Consider the following 16,936-nt stretch of genomic DNA (forward strand, 5'->3'; position numbering starts at 1 on the left):
GAAGACAATTTTAATTACACAATGATTTTTTTATTGTATCGTCTTTAATCCATTGGTCCAAAATGTGTTTTATCGGAGTCTTACCTTGTATCAAATTTTTGTAAGTTGTTAAATATATACGTGAAAAAAATATATTTATTTGATTTATATATTGTTTTTTATTTTAAGGTCCGTCAGTAAATAAATGTCAAGATTATTTCAGGATTTGTTGTCATGGCCTAAACCTTGGGGTAAGGTTGAGATAAGCCTGTTCGTATAAAAACGACCGCAATTTTAAAAACAAAACAAAAAAATGAGGTACATTGCAGTGATCGCGTTGATTGTATGTCATGTGGCGGGCGAGATAGTCGATACGGGGCTCGGCTCTGTGCGCGGTTTCGAGCGCGAGTCCCGTGCCGGTGAGACTTACCACGGATTCCTCGGTGTGCCGTATGCCAAGCCGCCAGTCGGAAAGCTCCGATTCGACGTAAGTTTATTTAAATTTTACTCGGGGAAAGGTCTTAAGACTTACAATTTGTAGGCTCCGGTCCCTCCGAAAAGATGGTCAGGGGTCTTAGACGCTACCCGACAGCCTCCGCACTGCCTCCAGAATCCGATTTACCTCAGGGCGTACAGAAATGAGACAACTGGATCGGAGGATTGCCTTTACCTCAACATATTCACTCCGAAGGCAGGCAAAACCTTTAAATATCACAATAAAATTATATTTTCCATTCAATGTTTTATTATAATATATATTTTATACATCGTATGGAATTAGATTAGATGGATGTTTGTATGTTGATGTTTTTTTGTTTTTTTTTAAATAAATTTTAAAGCTTAAAGGAAAGCTGCCAGTGATGTTTTTTATACATGGTGGTAGCTTCAGGACTGGTTATGCTGGTCCTTCTGAAATGGCTGACTACCTCGTAGATGAGAAAGTCGTACTTGTTGCACCACAATACAGACTCGGAATATTAGGTGATTGCTTTTTTATTTATTCCCCCCCCCCATTTAACCAAGGGTATTTTATAACTGAAGGGTTTTTGAGTACGGAGGACAAAGTGATACCAGGAAATTTCGGCCTGAAGGACCAAGCGTTCGCTTTGAAATGGGTCGTCAACAACATACACTATTTTGGAGGCGATCCTAAGAAGATAACCGTGTTCGGCTATGGCGCAGGCGGTGTCAGCGCCAATCTCATGATGGTCTCGCCCCTTACAAATCGTGCGTTTTAATTTTTTTTTCGATTTTTTTTCTTTTTTAATAAATTTTCGTCAGGACTGATCAAAGGTGCGATATCGGAGAGCGGCGTCGACAACCATATCTGGGGGACGGACAGTAAAAAGGGACGGGCGAAACGCATGGCCGAGAAGACCGGTCGGGTCGTCGGATGTCGTAAAACGGCCAGTAAGGATCTACTCAAGTGCCTCCGCAACGCAGATGGGAAGGAACTCGTACAAAGCGAACTGCAGAATATTGTAAGCTAATTATAAAAAATATTATAAAATAAACCTTTATTTTCTTTTTGATTTTTTAAGTACTGGGACTATGAGACTTCTGCCATGTTCAGACCGGTGATCGAAGGAAAAAGTAAAACGGCCTTCTTAACTGCAGACCCAGCAAAGTCTTCTACAAAGAAGCCCTGGGTCGTTGGTGTAACGACGGGGGAAGGCAATTTCAAAATTGCCTGTAAGGTGTTTTCGTTATTAATTTATATAAGATCAAAACATCCTTTTGACTCAAAATACTCTGATAGGTAAAAAAATTTACATTTTTACATCTCAAAAACAACCGAAGAGTTTTGGATATTCAGCCACTGACCCTCTCACATCGCACATTCATGCTAATAAATACATTCACGGTCACCACAACCTTTACACATATTATACAACTTACCTTTATTAGAAATTTAACAACACTGGCGAAATGCCAAAAAACAACAGACTAATCCTGCAAAAACCTCACCTTATAAAACAGCCTAGAAAAATTATATAGTAAACATAATTCATAATTTAATAAATTAATATGAAAAAGAACAACTCTTTAAAAATAATAATAAATTTTACATCAGCGCTTGTGACGCAAAGCCGTTCGGTGACTGAAGAGTTTGAAGAGCACATTGATGATTACATCGCCAAGATTCTCGGTGAGGAGGACGTGACAGACAAGACGTTGAAGAGTGTCAAGAAGATCAAGAGGAAATATTTCAAAAACACATCGACTGTTGACAGGCTACTTTCAAGCATTAAAAACGTACTGTTTTATATTTAATTTGTTTTTCTTTAAAGTTTAAAAATTAAATTTATTTTAGTTTTACGGGGATGTGAAATATTACTGGCCATTGCAAGAAGCCGTAAAGAGACACGGTGGTAAGGTATATCAGTACGTTTACGACTACAGGGCTGGGCAGTCCATGTCAGACATATTTGGAGTCGATTCCGATCTAGGTAACGATTTTTTAAGTTTTTAAAATGTTAAATAATTAATTAACAAAACTTACAGGAGTGAACCACGCCGACGAGACGTTCATCCTTTTCAACTGCACTTCATCGGGCCATTCGAGCCCGCGTGCCGGAGACAAAAAGGTCTCGAAAGACGTTGTCAAGATGTGGGCGAATTTCGCCAAGACACAGTGAGTCTCATTAAGCTGGAAAATGACATACAAGTCAATTTTTTATTACTTTTACTTTTTCAGGGTGCCGCGCAAGGAGAAACCAAAGTGGATGCCGCTCGAGGCAGATGAGTACCTGCGCATCACTGAGAAGCCCCGTATGGCCAAGGGCTACAGAAAAGGCGTACGTGAGTTCTGGTCGTCCCTACCGTTATACAAAGGCGATGATTAAACCAGTCAATGTAGATTCTACATACATTTAAACTTTCACAATAGATCTATTAACAATTTATTATTAAATTAATGTATAAAAATTGATTTTGTTTCATTATTAATTTATTTTTATAAGTGGTTTCCCCGATTAACAAAAGAATTAATTAAATAGAAAAAAGTGAAGGATTTAAAAAGTAATGATTGGGGATTTCACCTAATTTTGTACACAATTATTTCAATAAAAAGACAAAAATTAATTAATAAATACAAATAAGACATTTTTTTTCTTTCCTTGGAACACATCATTTTTAAGATCAATTATCATCGGTCCATACGAGCAATGGCTTCCTCAAAAACTTGCCCGGTGCAGACTGAACCTCGTTCGATGGTATTAGCATGTGAGGCGGCGTGTTCTCAGGGTCATTAATCCCACGGCGGAGTCTCTCTTCGCGTATCCCCTTCCATGACTTACCATCGTTGAGCCCTTTAAGAGAAAACGGTGAGTTGGTGCATATCTGGCCAAGTGGAGTTCGACCCGTCTATAAAATATTATTTTAAAAAAAAAAATGTATTAGAAACATACTGTAAATTATTTACATGAATATTTAAATATATATATATATATATAAAAAGACTAGTCTGAATCAGACCTGGTGGTTGAACGACTGACCGGTTAATACTTACGACAGTCCAAACCAACTGTCAGATGTTCACAAATTAACGAGTCTGGTTTAATTGTCAGATTTAGGAGATTAACGATTGGACACACATTTACAAGTCCAAATTGATTGTCAGGTCTGGCAGTTGAATGTACGACAGAATTTTGAGTCTGGCTTGATTACCAGATATGGGATTTAAAAGGTTGGTCACACATTTACAATCATCTGAATATATTCTCAGGACTAGCAGTTGAACAACTGACTGATCACAGAATTACAAGCATGAATTTCCAGTTGCTTAACGACTAGACGCAGATTCACGAGCCCAAATTGACTGCAGAGTCAGATAGTTGAACGACCGGTCACTGAATTACAAGTCTGAATCAATGGCAGTTTAAAGATGGCTGACAAATTTATGAGTCCGAATTAACCGTCAGATCTCGCAATAGAACAACAACTGGTGATATATTTACTACCATCCAAATCAATTGCCAGGTCTAGCTTGAACAACTGACTGGACTATTTATGTCAGTTGTAAATAGTCAGGTTTGGTACTTGAACAACCAGTCACAAATAACGAGTCTGAATAAATTTTCATATCTTGCAGTTTAAAAACTGGTCATAGATTTACGGCTATTTAAAATAATTCAATGCCTAGCAGATGAAAGACTGGTTAAGAGACTTATAACAGTCTCAAACAATATTAGGTCTGGTGGTTTAACAACTGGTCATTTCTGACCATCCATCAACAGCCAGGTATATCGGTTGAACAACTGACTGGTCACAGACACATAAATAAATTTCTAGATCTGGTAGTTTAACAACTGGTCACAGATTTAAAATCACCCAAATCCACTGCCTGGTCTAGTAGTTTGACAACTTACTGCTTTTGGACTTATGACAATCACAAATAAGCAGGTTTTGGTAGTTAAACAACTGGCCACACATTTACAACCATCCAACTCATTTGTCGGGTCTAGTGGTTGAACAACTGAATGGTCTCGGACTTATGATAGTCACAAATAATCAGGTTTAATAGTTAAACGACGGGTCACACATTTACGACCATCCCAATCGACCCCCAGGTCAAAAAGTTGAATGGCTGAGTAGACTCAGACTTATGACAGTTGCAAATAGTCAGGTCAAGTAGTTTAATGAGAGGTCACACTTACGAACAAAATAGAACATTTTCAACTTATTCGACATCCGAATAAATCGTCAGATCCCACAACACAATCAAAATAAAATGGCAAAACTCACCTTTTCCAAAATTTTTCCCATCGGCTGGGGGGTGTGGAAAGCGGGCTTCGCGTCACACTGCACGTTTAACTCTTGGGCATCATCCTCGACCCGATCAACCGCAGGATCTTCGCTCTCTTCAGACGTGCCATTAGTAATCTACAAACAGCAACAGTTTAGAGGTTGAATTGAATATTAAAAAACAAAAACAAACCTCGAGGTTTTCGATGCTGATCTCGATTTCCGAGATGCTTGTTTGGTTCGCGCTGTCTTCCTCTTCGCACTCGTCCTCCTGGAAACTGTCCGCGGCATCGAATTGGCTTTTCGAATCGAGTTTCCTGTACTGGAGAACCTAAAATAATAACGCTTAAGTACAAGACACAACTTCCAAGCGTCAGACATACAAATAATAATGCATAAACTTACAGTTATTGGAGTGCGTTTTATCCCGATAGTGGCGGATCTGGGATCTTCGAGGAACGACCTGTGTGCCGAACGGGGCGGCGTTTCCAGATTCTTCTCGTCCTCTTCGAGCCTCAACCTTCCACCCTGGCCCAAATGTCCCAAAACGTTTCCCATGATTTCTACAAACTTACTCGTTTTCTCTTTTCTTTTACAATTATGTAAATAAAAAGAGAGACGATAAATTAAAAAAAAAAAGATTAACTGGCCGTTATCATCCGAAGTGGAACATGAAACAACACGTCCGCTAACTGAACTGAAGTACTGAAACCAAATCGGTTCGAACTTAGAAAACGTAACGGATATTTCAAAAAATAATCGATATCATTATTAATCGATTATAATCGATTCTATTACGGTACTTTTGAAATAAAATCTTATTCCTTCCATTTCTATCTTTTTAAAATAATACTTATAAAATGGAATTAACCATTCAATTATTTAAACAAAAATAATATAAAACAGTTTTTAATAATTTACCAACTAAAATGAAAATGTGCTTCAGTGAATGAACAAGACATACACCATCACACCATCCTTTCTCCAGCACTTATTTTTGCAATATTTAAATACTTGCCAAGTACAGTGAAATAGGAAAGAAAATGAGTTAAAACATTTATTTGTACGATAGACATTAACTGTAAAACCTATTTGGAGAAAACGTAAGATCCAGGGTAGTACTTAATTTAATATTGATTGCCGTTGTGGTTTGTGGCTTAAAAAAGAACCAGTTGTAACGAACTATTCCCGAAAATCACTAACCAAGAATCACTAACCAGTCTTCCTAATGGACTAAAAAAGAACTAGTTCTGTAAAACTTACGGTCTCAAAAGGAAGCAGCTTTGTTAATATTGGGATCTTGCACGAACTAGTTCAATATAACGAATTGTCCTGGAAAAAAATATTCCCAAAAGGAACAACTTTACCCTTGAGGTCTAGATAAGTTGAACGAACTATTCCCGAAAAAGAATTAAAGTCACCGGACTTTTTTCTTTACTGAATTATAGTTCCTTTCCAGTTTTTTCTTCTTTTCTATCCAGTGTTAATATAACTTTTTCAAAAATTATTTGAAACAAAAAAACGCGAACTAGCTAGGTACAAAGTGGTTGATTGAACCAGCTAAAAGAAACTAACTAATCTGAAAAAGAACAACTGCCCAATTCGGATATTTAAAAAAATTGTTTTTCTTATAAGAAACCTATGAATAGATATAAAATTTGAATGTTAGTTTTTTCTTTTTGAAGAAAAATCGCATGCAAAAACACAAAATCAAATTTAAATCGATTAGTGTTACCATTCAATCGATTTTTGACTCGATCGATAATATCGTGTTACCTTTTTATAACCTGAAGTGTATAAGGCCACTTGTACGTTCAATGTTTTTATTTATTAAATAATAAAGTATTTTTTATTAGTTTTACTTGTAATAAAACATAAGTACGGGTCTTGTGGCGGAATGGACTTGAAGAAAGTGAAGAACGATGAAAAGCTGTCGATATGCCGATTTTACTATAGAGGTGAGCGGAACCGAACATTTCCAGATAGGAAAAGGCTATGGTTTTGTACTGTCCTTGTGTTAAATATGCGAAAACTAAAATTAAAAAGGGTTTAAATATTAATTGGCCGTTTTACGATCCTGAGCAGTGAGACCAAAATTGGCATGTTGTGCAATGTTCAATTATTGTCTGGGCTCTTCTGTAGTTTTAAATAACAAAAAACGCCGATTGAAGGAGATTAAATGCATTGAACAATTCAGACGTCATGATCATTTCTGATGTCAATTTTTAAAACAGTTTACTGATTTTTTATCACATATATTTTTTTTTGCAGCTGGATTCTGCCTTTTGCCTTTGGTCTGGCTGGTGAATGCGGCGTGGTTTTTCAAAGAGGGTTTCGTCAAGCCACCTTATGAGGAACAGAAGCAGATAAGAAAATGTAATTGAAAAAAAAATATATTTTTTTTTACTTTTATTTTTAATAACTTTTACTCTTTTTTTTTAGATGTAATACACTCGGCAATAGGCGCGCTCATTTGGGCCGTGGTGGTCGCCACTTGGGTCACAGTGTTCCAGACACATCGAGTTTCCTGGGGCGAGTTAGGTGACGAGCTATCCTGTCTCATACCAACAGGGGAGCCCTGATCATATAACATTTATAATAATAATATAATAAATTTTAAAAAATTATTTAACTTTTTGTTATGTATGTGTAATTTATTCAGTACTGTATTCTAAGTAAATTAATCTTTCTAACCATTGTGGATTTTTAATTTTTATCCTTTTTTAAGGACTTTTTGATACATGCGTCAAATCCTGGCACAACCCTTTAAATTTTAATTACCTAAAAATAATAATAAATAAAGTGGTTTGACCAACCGCAATTCGAACTTTTGGTATGCTTATTTGTAAAAAGAATATCTTCTAAATCATCAGTTTCTTCTCCTTCCTCGACACTGAATAGTTGACTCATTTTGCATAGGGCCCTCTTTAACAGTTCGACTCGTCTCGGCCCTCGACTTTCTCCTCCTTTCCACCGCGTCCTAGACACATCATACACTTACTTGCACTTCGCTGACAGCACACCGTGGCCACTTCATGATGTGCCGAGAATCGAATCAGAATACAAGATATGTGAATATAAAGGAAATTTGAAAAGGTTTTAAGTTGGCATCTAATATTCCAAGTTGGTAAAAGCCTATATTTGTATGTTCCCAAACCAGTGCGAATTTCAGCCCAAGTCGTTCATTGTGATCACCAAATGTCTGAAGTTTTTCATACATGAAACACAATTCTAAAGTTGAGTGTACGATATATAGTAAATTAATACATTTTATAGTTATATTGTCTAGTTTAAAGAATTTTTTTTTTAAAATAAATGTTAGTTTTCCTCAAATTATTGGACTTTATACCATTATACTTGTTAGATCTAAGCATTAGTTTTCCTCTTAAGTTTTGGACTTTAGTTATTACATCTAGTTTCAAGCGTTAGTTTTTTAAAATTGTTTTTATGTTTGACACTGTTCGACTTAGTTCACCTTCAGGCCTATAATAATATTACCTTTATTAGTTAAATCACTCGTAATTAATGGGCTGTATTAAACCTTAAACCCTGTCTATATGTCCACTCCTTTGCTATGGTGAAGGTGGAGGTCTACCCCTGTAATCTTCACAGTGTGACTTTCGTATCAAACATTTAAGAAAAATATAACTAAATAAAAATAGCTACTACAGACAGGGTTTAAGGTTTAATATAGCACATTAATTACAAGTGATTTAACTAATGAAGGTAACAGTAATGAGTTTAGGCTCGAAGGTGAACTAAGACCAACCCTGTCGAACATAAAAACAATAAACAAAATAACGCTTAAAACCAGATTTAGTAACTAAAGTCCAAAACTTCAGAGGAAAACTAATACTTAGATTATTCATAGATCATGAATATCTTGATCTTGAAATGTGATCTTAAATATGTTGAAATATTTTGGTAATTCAAAAATACAGAGGAATAAAATTGAAAACCGTTATTAGAACAATGTTAAAAAATTTAATGATTTATTCATCTTCGTTAGCAAATTAGAGATTAAGTTCCTATTTGGGCCACCTTGTATGCTAACTACTATGCCATTTATTATCCCTACACTCATGAGCTTTATTACACTTTTTTGTACAATTTAAAATTTTTGTATTTATATTACAAATTTTACTACATAAATTATATCGTTGTGACTATAAAAAGCATTAATTTACAATTTATCACACAGCTTTAGAATGGTTTCATTATGAAAAACCTTTGACCTTTAGTCACTGAACAACTCGGGGAGAAAATCTGACTGGTTGGTAATATACAAACAATGAAACTTTTACCAACTTGGTAGATCACGTGTCATATCTGATGTATCGAGCGCGACGACAGGAAGAAGAGATTATTTCGTGTTAGAAAAATTCTTTGAACTTTAGTTATTTCGATCGACCTGAATGTTTCGGGGTGAATCATTCACCGGCGGGTGGTCTACTTCTCCCGCTCATCTGTAAAAAACATAAATTAAAAAAACACCGAAAGCTAAATTAAGAATTAAATTCATTAGAGTTTGTGGTCCTTTTTTCATATAATTAATCTTTATGTAAGGTATTGGTTGAGATAAAGATTAATTAATTGAATTAAGAATCAAGGTAATGTAAAAATCAAAATAATTACCTTTTGCAAATCATGACAATCATCACAGCATACTATTACAATGTATTTTTTATTGTCATTGACATTAACACAGGGATGAGTTTGGGCAAGGTAGAGGGGACCAGGTAGAAAAGAGAGTACGATACTTTTGATAAAATTTAAAATTAATTTTTTTATATATTATATAATCGATAGACCATTTAAAAACTTGTGATAAAATAATAATAAATTAATGGCTACTTTTTTTTTTAATTTTTAGCAGGTGCAATGTTATATTTACACAATTTCTTATTGTAAGTGGCAAAAGGCTTCATTTTTCTTTTCTTTTTTAATAAAGAAATATTTACAACAGAATAAAATAAAATAAGAAAAAATTGAGTATATATTTAGATTTTTTTTTGGTTGATTTTAAATTGTTTATAAGATTTAATTGATTGATACGTCTCATTTATAAAAGAGCATATTTTATATTTTGTTATTTACACTACTTAAAAAATAATTATTATTAGTATTTATACGGTTTCTCCTTTTTCGTCATCTTCGGCGATCGTTTCGTTCAAGTTTTCCTTGTCTGAGACGCTGCCATTTAAGTCTTCTTTCGCACCTTCTTCCTCCTCTTCGTCCTCTTCTGGTGGGGGTACTTCGTCGCAGTCTACGCCCTCTTCGGCAGTTTCGGCCATCTCAACGTCTGGCCTCTCTTCGACGACGAGCCCGTTCTCCTCCTCTTCGGCCTCCTTGGGTCCTTCTGGCTGTGGCTTGTCGGCGGCCGCGGCGAAGCTTGCGATCGCCTTCTCGACTTCGGCCCTCTTCGCCTCGATTGTCTTCGTCACCTTCTGCCGGCTCTGTTCGAGCAGCTTCTCGCTCTTCTCGCAGTGACGCTTCGGCAGGTAGAAGATCTTCGGCGACGCAGATGTCTGGATGAAATTAAGAAGGTGTTTCTTCGTGCTCTCCCACTCTTCCAACTATTTTCATTAATAAAAATAATAATAATTGTTATACAAAATATCCACCAGTCGTTCAAATAATTTAGACAAAGTTCAAAAAATAGGAACAACTCACTTGTTTCAAACGCATCAGTTTATACTCCAACTGTCTGATTTCCATCTGCTGTTGGCGCCGTGTTGAGAAAAGTTCCTGCCTTTTCTTTTTAATCTCTTCTTTCTCGCGAAGTGCAGCCTCTTCTAGCTTCTTTTCCACTTGGGCACGTTTTTCCTCCTGTATTATTGAAAACAATAATTAAAAAATAATAAAAAAATAGAAAATAAAAACTTGCCTTCTCTTTCAGAGCGTCTTCTTCCTGCCTGAATTTCTGCAACGTGCCCAAAAGGGCACCGAACATCCTTCGGTTCCTGTTTTAGAAAGACACAAAGATTTAATTAAAACATATTCAACAAGAGCTTTAAACAAAATAATATATTTTTTAAATTTAATATCTTTAACATAATTTACATGTAATGAGTTAAATTAAACTTGACATGGATCTGTGTTGTGAGGGGAGTTAGTGACCATTGTTTTTCTCTCAGCTTTATAATAAAAAAATGTTCACCTTGCTTTACATTGTTTATCACCGGACTGTGCGGCAAGTATGTCCTTACGGCTGGGCGTGTCCTGAACGATGACCTGCGACGACACTTTCGACTTTGGCGTCTCCTTTTCGATGTCTTCATCCCTAGGCGGACCTGAAAGCCTGCTGAACACGGTCACAGTCTGTTCGCCAAGTCGTTTCTTGGCCGGGACTCTTTCTTCGCCTTTGATATCCCTCCTTCTGCGAGGAGAGAGATTGTTTAAAAAAAAGTAAAAATAAAAAATTTAAAAATAGGCACGGGAGGGTTTCGATTAGGCCCACCTGGCATTTGGATCCGGAGCATTTATTATGCTTCTCCTCTTGAACTGCACCTGCCTTTGTGAATGCAAGTCGTCATTCGTGCCATCACCTCCCTCCAACTGCCTGTTTGTCCTCTTAAACCCAATCCTGTAATTTAAAATAAATAAATAAACAATTAGCCCATACACATTATTTCACTCTCACTGTCTCTGCCAACAATTATATCATTTAATAACAGTCAGTAACATTTTGGTCCTAGAAGTTCGAAGACAATTGTCTTTTGTTGCTTTTTTTAAATTCAAAGTGTGGGGATTCCACTTCCGTCTGCTGTCTAGGCATAGTCCTAACTATTAGTCTTGAAAACCTACTATGGATGGTACCGGTAGATAAAGGGGCCTAACAATGAGCATGTGGCCCTTGGCTCCTCAACAAACTTTCAAGCAGAATCTCAGCTAGACTCAAAACTATCAAACAACTCAAAGGTACAATGATAAGTAATAATGTCAATTATTTATTCATTTTATCTAAAGTTTTAGTTGAGATGAAAAAGCTATTGTCAAAAGAAGGATCCAAACCCACAAATTTTGGCAAAATACGCCACTGCCGTAACCACTTGAGCTATCGTGACTTCAATCCACTCAGGCAACAAATCCTCATTTCAACTTACAAGTATTGGGTTCGAATCCCACTCGTTACACACTAATAATTGTAATAATTAAATAGGAATTAAGACAGCTGAACATATAAGGATAAGTAATAGTAATAATACCATCTAGATAGACAGAGCTAAAGATTACAAAAAGCTTACAAGATTAACTCAAAGCTTGTCTAGAACTGCTCTAAAATACATCTGGGATCTAAACATAGCCTAATGCTAAAGTGTGTCCTGAGAAAATATCAAGTAAGGATGCTCATGGGATAGCTTGGCCTATGTTCTATTGAAGGTTATGCTTAAGCACGCTTCAGGTCGCTGTGTCGTATTGCACTGCAGCTGCAGTCAGCACAAGTGGAGATTTTGTGTGACAAGACTGGCGAGGCGTTCATCATATATCACCCTGCAATTGGCAATAAGGACAGGGGTACATCGCGACACCAGTGCGAATACTCATATCTTCTAGAGCAACAACCTAGAACTGACAGCGAAGTCGCATGACGTATGCGCCTTGAGCCCATCATTCGACGAACACTCGCAAGTCAATGTCAAGTCAACCAAGTCGCAATACCTGGAGCGATTCAAACTACTATGAGAATTAAGCACTTTTGAAACGGATCTCTTGACTGCCTCTAAAATTACCTTTAAGTTGTGCAAATACAGGTTTTCACATTTCCATACTCTGTCTCATATACTCCTGCCCCAAGCTGACCTTAATCAATTGACATTGTTCTTTGACAGGGAGGAAATTGTGAATAACCGCTATCGTTCGGACCGATTGGATGGCATGTCTTGGGGGGTTGAATTTATTAACTTTATTCCCTCATGTCAATCACTGACAGATAGTGATTGATGAGGTTACAAATGTATCAAATTAATAGTTTTTATTTCTTTTATGTATAATGACAAGTTTTAGAAGTTGTGAAAAAGCCGCCATCGTCCGGACCGATTGGTGCGGATCAGTGGTTTAAAAATGAAAGGCAATTCAACAATATTGCTGACTTTGTTTGGCAATTTTTTTCGTGGGGTTAAAAAAAAAAATATAACCGGTTAAAATTAATATTTTTTTGTCTGTTTACCTCTGGTTGCCGATCACATCCCGGCCGATGCTTTTTTTTATGTTTTCCTCGACTCCTTTCAGCCGCTCCCTCGCCGCCTCCAGCTCGCCCTGTATGCTGATCAGAGATGTCTGCATGGCTGATGCCGAGAACGATTCCGCTCCTTTTGTTCTATCTTTTTTTCACTTTTTTTTATTCCGTCCACGTTCTCGTCTTTAGAAATCCGTCTTGGGCATTTTCCCCTTGTATTTAGGTTTTTTGTTGTTTTTTCTATCTGAGATTTTGATCCCAAAAAAGAGGACGCGCGGGTGATAAACAAAAAGAGGCGATCTGACTCGATATATAGCAAAAGCCTGCTGGTGAGCTGCTCTGATTAGGGTTTCCTTCGCCCGCTGGCGACAGTGTTACCACGTAGAGTTACAAATTGAAATGAAATAAAATTCAAACAATTTTTAATTGACAAACAAAATACCATAACAAAACTAAAGAGTAAAAATATTAAAATAACAACGTAATAAATAAGAGTTGTATTATCTGCATAAAATGAAATGTTCATGGGGGCTTCGCTTGAAATAATACCAAAATAAACAATATGAAAACAACTCGATATTCCCTAAAAAATGAATCCACACGATGCGAAATAAGTTTTTTTTTTTAAACAAAGCCGTTTTATTATAAATCTTTAATATTAACAATAGAAAAAACAAGTTTTCCCACATTTATTCTCTTACGAAAACTACACGGTTATATAAAAGTAAGGTTAAGTCTGTTTATAACTTGTACATATTATATTTATCATAGAAAAAGTACAATTTTATCGGAGGCATGTGGTTGTTCCTCATTTAATTAAACATTTTCATCAGGTATATCCGAGTGTTTAATTAATTTATTGGTGTTTTTGAACTGTCGTTTTTCACCCCTGCGGACTGGAGCTCGTCCGGCCGCTACCCGGTATAACGGGTAGGCGCGAACCGGCTTCCCAGAAGGAGCTTATCCACAAAGTTCTAGTTCACACCACTCAACTAAGTTAACTAATAAATAATATTTAATTTCTTAAATGGAACTGTGTACAGTCTGTTTTCTAGGATTTACATGTCTCATGAAGATTTATATGATTAATTTAAGTTTGAAATTCGTTGGCATACCTAGTGATGTCCCGTTAAGCCCTTTCAATCCAAGATCAAAACGATCTGGGGTACATCCATGATGAGCATTGTTTTAGTTTTCTTTAAGGATATCATTTTATATGAATATTTATAATTTATAGTCGGAGAGTCAAAGCGACTCACTGGAGTCAGGAGAGTCCGAGTTGGACATGAACGTCCATCGAGAGTAGTTCTTTCCAGTTCAGTTCAGTTACAAGATGATTATCATGTACGACATTTTCCATGATTAAGATATATTTGTTTTAAGACAAAGATTGTCATGAGACCTGTAAATATCCATGGAATAATGTTAGACATGTAAAACATAATTTTTACGTACGCTGGCAAATACATTTCACTACATTAAACGTCTGCTTATTGGTGTTTTATATTGGAATTTGATGTTTCTAGATTGACCTAGAAAGCCATGTGCACAGAGGTAAAGGTGTTGGAGATGCTGGATTGCATAGATTTTTTCCCAGGACACTTCTTGGCGCCGACTTCTGAGAATGATTTGCCACGAGATAGCCCGTATGAGATGGAGTGTGACCACGAATACGAATCGGAGAAATGGGAAAACCCGTATTCATGCGACTTATGTAACTTCAGATGCGGTCGAGAGGTCTGTTTCAAAAGGCACGTTGTTAATTTTCACAGTAGTTTGAACAAGTGCAAGTACTGCGAATTGGAGTGTTCGTCAAACGATGCGCTCAAGGCGCATATGTCAAAGTCGCACAATTGCTACCTGATGTGCAAGTTGTGCGACTTCACCGCCGAATCGAGGACGTCACTTCAGAAGCACATGAGCGTTCACACCGGCATCAAGATGTACCCGTGCCCATATTGTCAGTATGCGACAAAGCGTTCGAGCGATTTGAAACGTCACATCAGGAAGCACACAGGTGAGAAGCCATACATGTGCGATTTCTGCGATTATAGGTCCAGCGACATCGGACACATGAAGAACCACAGGAGGCTGCACTGCAGGGTGATATACGATGAACGCCTCGCCAGTGTCGACACGCCAAAGCTCTACTCATGCGAAGACTGCAGCTACAGTACAATACGACACAGCGACCTGAAACGCCACAGGCGTAACCATCAATAGGACACGGCAAAGCCAAATCCTCGATTACTTGCCATATGACAAGCTGGTGCAAAGCCATCAAACCACCTGGTTAAAAAACCATAATTTTTTAACAGATAGTAATTAAGAACGAAAATAATGACATTTTATGTTATTTGACTGTTTTCTTGTTTTGTTTTGTTTTTTAATTAATAATATTTAAAAATATATTCCTGTGTAATTTTTTGTTGTTGTTAGTTACCCTTTGTTTCTTAAACCTCACTTTTATTATAACGATGTGAGTCTGTGCACATGTTATTTACACAATAAAATTAATACCTGTCTTAAAATTGTTTATGATGTGATTGTTTATTTCTTTAAACACAATAAATGCATAAACAATTTAATTTAAAAAATATACAACTGAATTGTAAAAAGGATGATGAATGACCTGTAATTTGGTCATTGTTGATCATTTGTTCTGCAAAAGCTCACTGTGTTGGTCTGTCAGACACATTCTGCTATCTTTGGTGTCTTTGCGATCTGTTAAATCATTTATTAGTCCACGGGAGGATGACTTAGCAGAAGGTTATCTGTATTTTTTTTCATTCTTGGTGATTATTGGTCATTTTTCTTTTTTGTGTCTTTATGTTTGTATAGTGTTTTTTATTTGTATATATATATATATAGATATATTTTTTTTATGTCACATAGTGATTTCACGCTTGTCTATATTGAGATTTGTGTGGTTCCTTAAACAAACTTTTATTTTAGTATGTGCCTTTTATTTTAGTCCTGTCTGTCCACATTCTGTTTTGTCTTAGTTTCAATTTGTACTCTGTTAGTAGATTTGTCAGTTTGTACGTTTCTTTCCCTATGTATTTTTTTGTTGTATCTGTTTTTGCAAAGCAGTTTTATTTTTTAATTTTGTCGTGTATTTTGCATCAGTGGGGGTGATTAGTTAGATTGAATGTTATCGGCCACTGTTGGTTTTCTGCATATATAAAATTGTAGTTTGCGTCAGCTTTAGCGCTGCTGTAAATTGTATACTTTTGTGGGAGTTAAAGTGTCAGTGTGTGGTTTATGTTGACATTTACAATGTAGGCAATGATAACCAGTCCAATATGATCAGTAACGATTAAATTACAATTAGATATGAAATAGTTTTAAATTATGTATAAAATAAGAAACGCGTTAAAATAAAACTTAAAATGATCAATTTTCATTGTGGTTCACCACAACATTTTTTACATATTACTACCCCTCAAACAGGAAAAGGCTCAACATATACACTTGTCATTCCTGTTGTGCAACTACACATTTGGGTGTCAAACCACTTTACTTTGACTTTTTTCATGTTTTTGTCAAAAACCCATTGGTTGTGCTGGGATACAACACTTGTTAAAACACACATTTTAAAAATTTTTACAGCATGCAATGCAATAAACAATTACACCATCGGTCTTCAGTTCCAGTTAGATGGTGGACTGGAGTCGAAAACCGTTATTTTAAAATGTCCATGAAAAAAAAATCCTTTCAATTCGTATTTCTGTCTTGGCCCAATTGCATTCAAATTGAAAAAAAAAAAAAAAAAAAAAATACAATTGGTCAGGAATCCAGTCTTGCCGATAGTGACTGTTTCAGTTCGATCAGACATGGACCCCAGCATTGCTCCTGTATGAGGCATCTTTATGTCCTATAAGGAAAAGTTTGTCCTATGAGGAAAACATGGGTACAATAACTTAAAAATTCCAATTTTTTTTGTAATATATATTATATTTACAATTTTACTTATTTAATATCAATTTATATATATATTTATAGTATAAAGAGAAACTTGAAAAAGAAAAA

The 16,936-nt window shown here is 36.1% G+C and overlaps 5 protein-coding genes across 7 annotated transcripts; 3 read left to right on the forward strand and 2 right to left on the reverse strand.

The window, feature by feature from the left end:
* Nucleotides 1-189: 189 nt before the first annotated feature.
* Nucleotides 190-2,937, forward strand: LOC106667314 (venom carboxylesterase-6-like). Its single transcript, XM_014395189.2, has 10 exons — nt 190-466; nt 521-670; nt 819-960; nt 1,021-1,206; nt 1,261-1,460; nt 1,521-1,671; nt 2,054-2,235; nt 2,294-2,429; nt 2,485-2,614; nt 2,678-2,937. Exons 1-10 carry the CDS (start codon nt 293-295, stop codon nt 2,823-2,825), a joined length of 1,599 nt encoding a protein of 532 aa, XP_014250675.1. The 5' UTR covers nt 190-292; the 3' UTR covers nt 2,826-2,937.
* LOC106667315 lies at nt 2,930-5,465 on the reverse strand. The gene is made up of 4 exons (XM_014395190.2): nt 5,131-5,465; nt 4,919-5,056; nt 4,726-4,863; nt 2,930-3,345 (listed from the first exon to the last, which is right to left on the reverse strand). Exons 1-4 carry the CDS (start codon nt 5,281-5,283, stop codon nt 3,121-3,123), a joined length of 654 nt encoding a protein of 217 aa, XP_014250676.1. The 5' UTR covers nt 5,284-5,465; the 3' UTR covers nt 2,930-3,120.
* Nucleotides 5,466-6,499: 1,034 nt separating this feature from the next.
* On the forward strand, nt 6,500-7,423 carry LOC106667305 (gamma-secretase subunit PEN-2). The gene is made up of 3 exons (XM_014395175.2): nt 6,500-6,683; nt 6,997-7,101; nt 7,168-7,423. Exons 1-3 carry the CDS (start codon nt 6,623-6,625, stop codon nt 7,305-7,307), a joined length of 306 nt encoding a protein of 101 aa, XP_014250661.1. The 5' UTR covers nt 6,500-6,622; the 3' UTR covers nt 7,308-7,423.
* A 2,363-nt stretch (nt 7,424-9,786) lies between these two features.
* LOC106667463 (pinin) lies at nt 9,787-13,258 on the reverse strand. The gene is made up of 6 exons (XM_014395424.2): nt 12,896-13,258; nt 11,186-11,311; nt 10,886-11,104; nt 10,613-10,688; nt 10,399-10,554; nt 9,787-10,301 (listed from the first exon to the last, which is right to left on the reverse strand). Exons 1-6 carry the CDS (start codon nt 13,009-13,011, stop codon nt 9,852-9,854), a joined length of 1,143 nt encoding a protein of 380 aa, XP_014250910.1. The 5' UTR covers nt 13,012-13,258; the 3' UTR covers nt 9,787-9,851.
* A 353-nt stretch (nt 13,259-13,611) lies between these two features.
* On the forward strand, nt 13,612-15,342 carry LOC106667294 (zinc finger protein 468-like). 3 transcript variants are annotated; one of them, XM_014395160.2, is made up of 2 exons: nt 13,612-13,628; nt 14,431-15,342. In XM_014395160.2, the coding sequence occupies exon 2, from the start codon at nt 14,447-14,449 to the stop codon at nt 15,125-15,127; it is 681 nt and encodes a 226-aa protein (XP_014250646.1). In that variant the 5' UTR covers nt 13,612-13,628; nt 14,431-14,446; the 3' UTR covers nt 15,128-15,342. The 3 variants fall into 3 exon arrangements, with proteins under 3 accessions (XP_014250646.1, XP_014250645.1, XP_024080843.1); XM_014395159.2 differs by lacking the exon at nt 13,612-13,628 and adding an exon at nt 13,639-13,737 and having other exon boundaries at nt 14,431-15,339; XM_024225075.1 differs by lacking the exon at nt 13,612-13,628 and adding an exon at nt 13,744-13,901.
* The last annotated feature ends 1,594 nt before the right edge of the window (nt 15,343-16,936 follow it).

Source organism: Cimex lectularius, unplaced genomic scaffold (genome assembly GCF_000648675.2).
Source record: "Cimex lectularius strain Harlan isolate CLEC.00 unplaced genomic scaffold, Clec_2.1 scaffold10, whole genome shotgun sequence".
Classification (NCBI taxonomy): Eukaryota; Metazoa; Arthropoda; class Insecta; order Hemiptera; family Cimicidae; genus Cimex; species Cimex lectularius.

Coding starts and splice junctions, on each gene's coding strand:
- LOC106667315 (XM_014395190.2), bottom strand. CDS start 5,283: ATGGGAAACGTTTTGGGACATTTGGGCCAGGGTGGAAGGTTGAGGCTC. Junction 5,057..5,130: donor TAAAACGCACTCCAATAACT/GTAAGTTTATGC, acceptor TTATTATTTTAG/GTTCTCCAGTACAGGAAACT. Junction 4,864..4,918: donor TCAGCATCGAAAACCTCGAG/GTTTGTTTTTGT, acceptor TGCTGTTTGTAG/ATTACTAATGGCACGTCTGA.
- LOC106667463 (XM_014395424.2), bottom strand. CDS start 13,011: ATGCAGACATCTCTGATCAGCATACAGGGCGAGCTGGAGGCGGCGAGG. Junction 11,312..12,895: donor GATGTGATCGGCAACCAGAG/GTAAACAGACAA, acceptor TTTAAATTACAG/GATTGGGTTTAAGAGGACAA. Junction 11,105..11,185: donor GCTCCGGATCCAAATGCCAG/GTGGGCCTAATC, acceptor CTCTCCTCGCAG/AAGGAGGGATATCAAAGGCG.
- LOC106667314 (XM_014395189.2), top strand. CDS start 293: ATGAGGTACATTGCAGTGATCGCGTTGATTGTATGTCATGTGGCGGGC. Junction 671..818: donor TCAACATATTCACTCCGAAG/GCAGGCAAAACC, acceptor TAAATTTTAAAG/CTTAAAGGAAAGCTGCCAGT. Junction 1,461..1,520: donor AAAGCGAACTGCAGAATATT/GTAAGCTAATTA, acceptor TGATTTTTTAAG/TACTGGGACTATGAGACTTC.
- LOC106667305 (XM_014395175.2), top strand. CDS start 6,623: ATGGACTTGAAGAAAGTGAAGAACGATGAAAAGCTGTCGATATGCCGA. Junction 6,684..6,996: donor ATGCCGATTTTACTATAGAG/GTGAGCGGAACC, acceptor TTTTTTTTGCAG/CTGGATTCTGCCTTTTGCCT. Junction 7,102..7,167: donor ACAGAAGCAGATAAGAAAAT/GTAATTGAAAAA, acceptor CTTTTTTTTTAG/ATGTAATACACTCGGCAATA.
- LOC106667294 (XM_014395160.2), top strand. CDS start 14,447: ATGTGCACAGAGGTAAAGGTGTTGGAGATGCTGGATTGCATAGATTTT.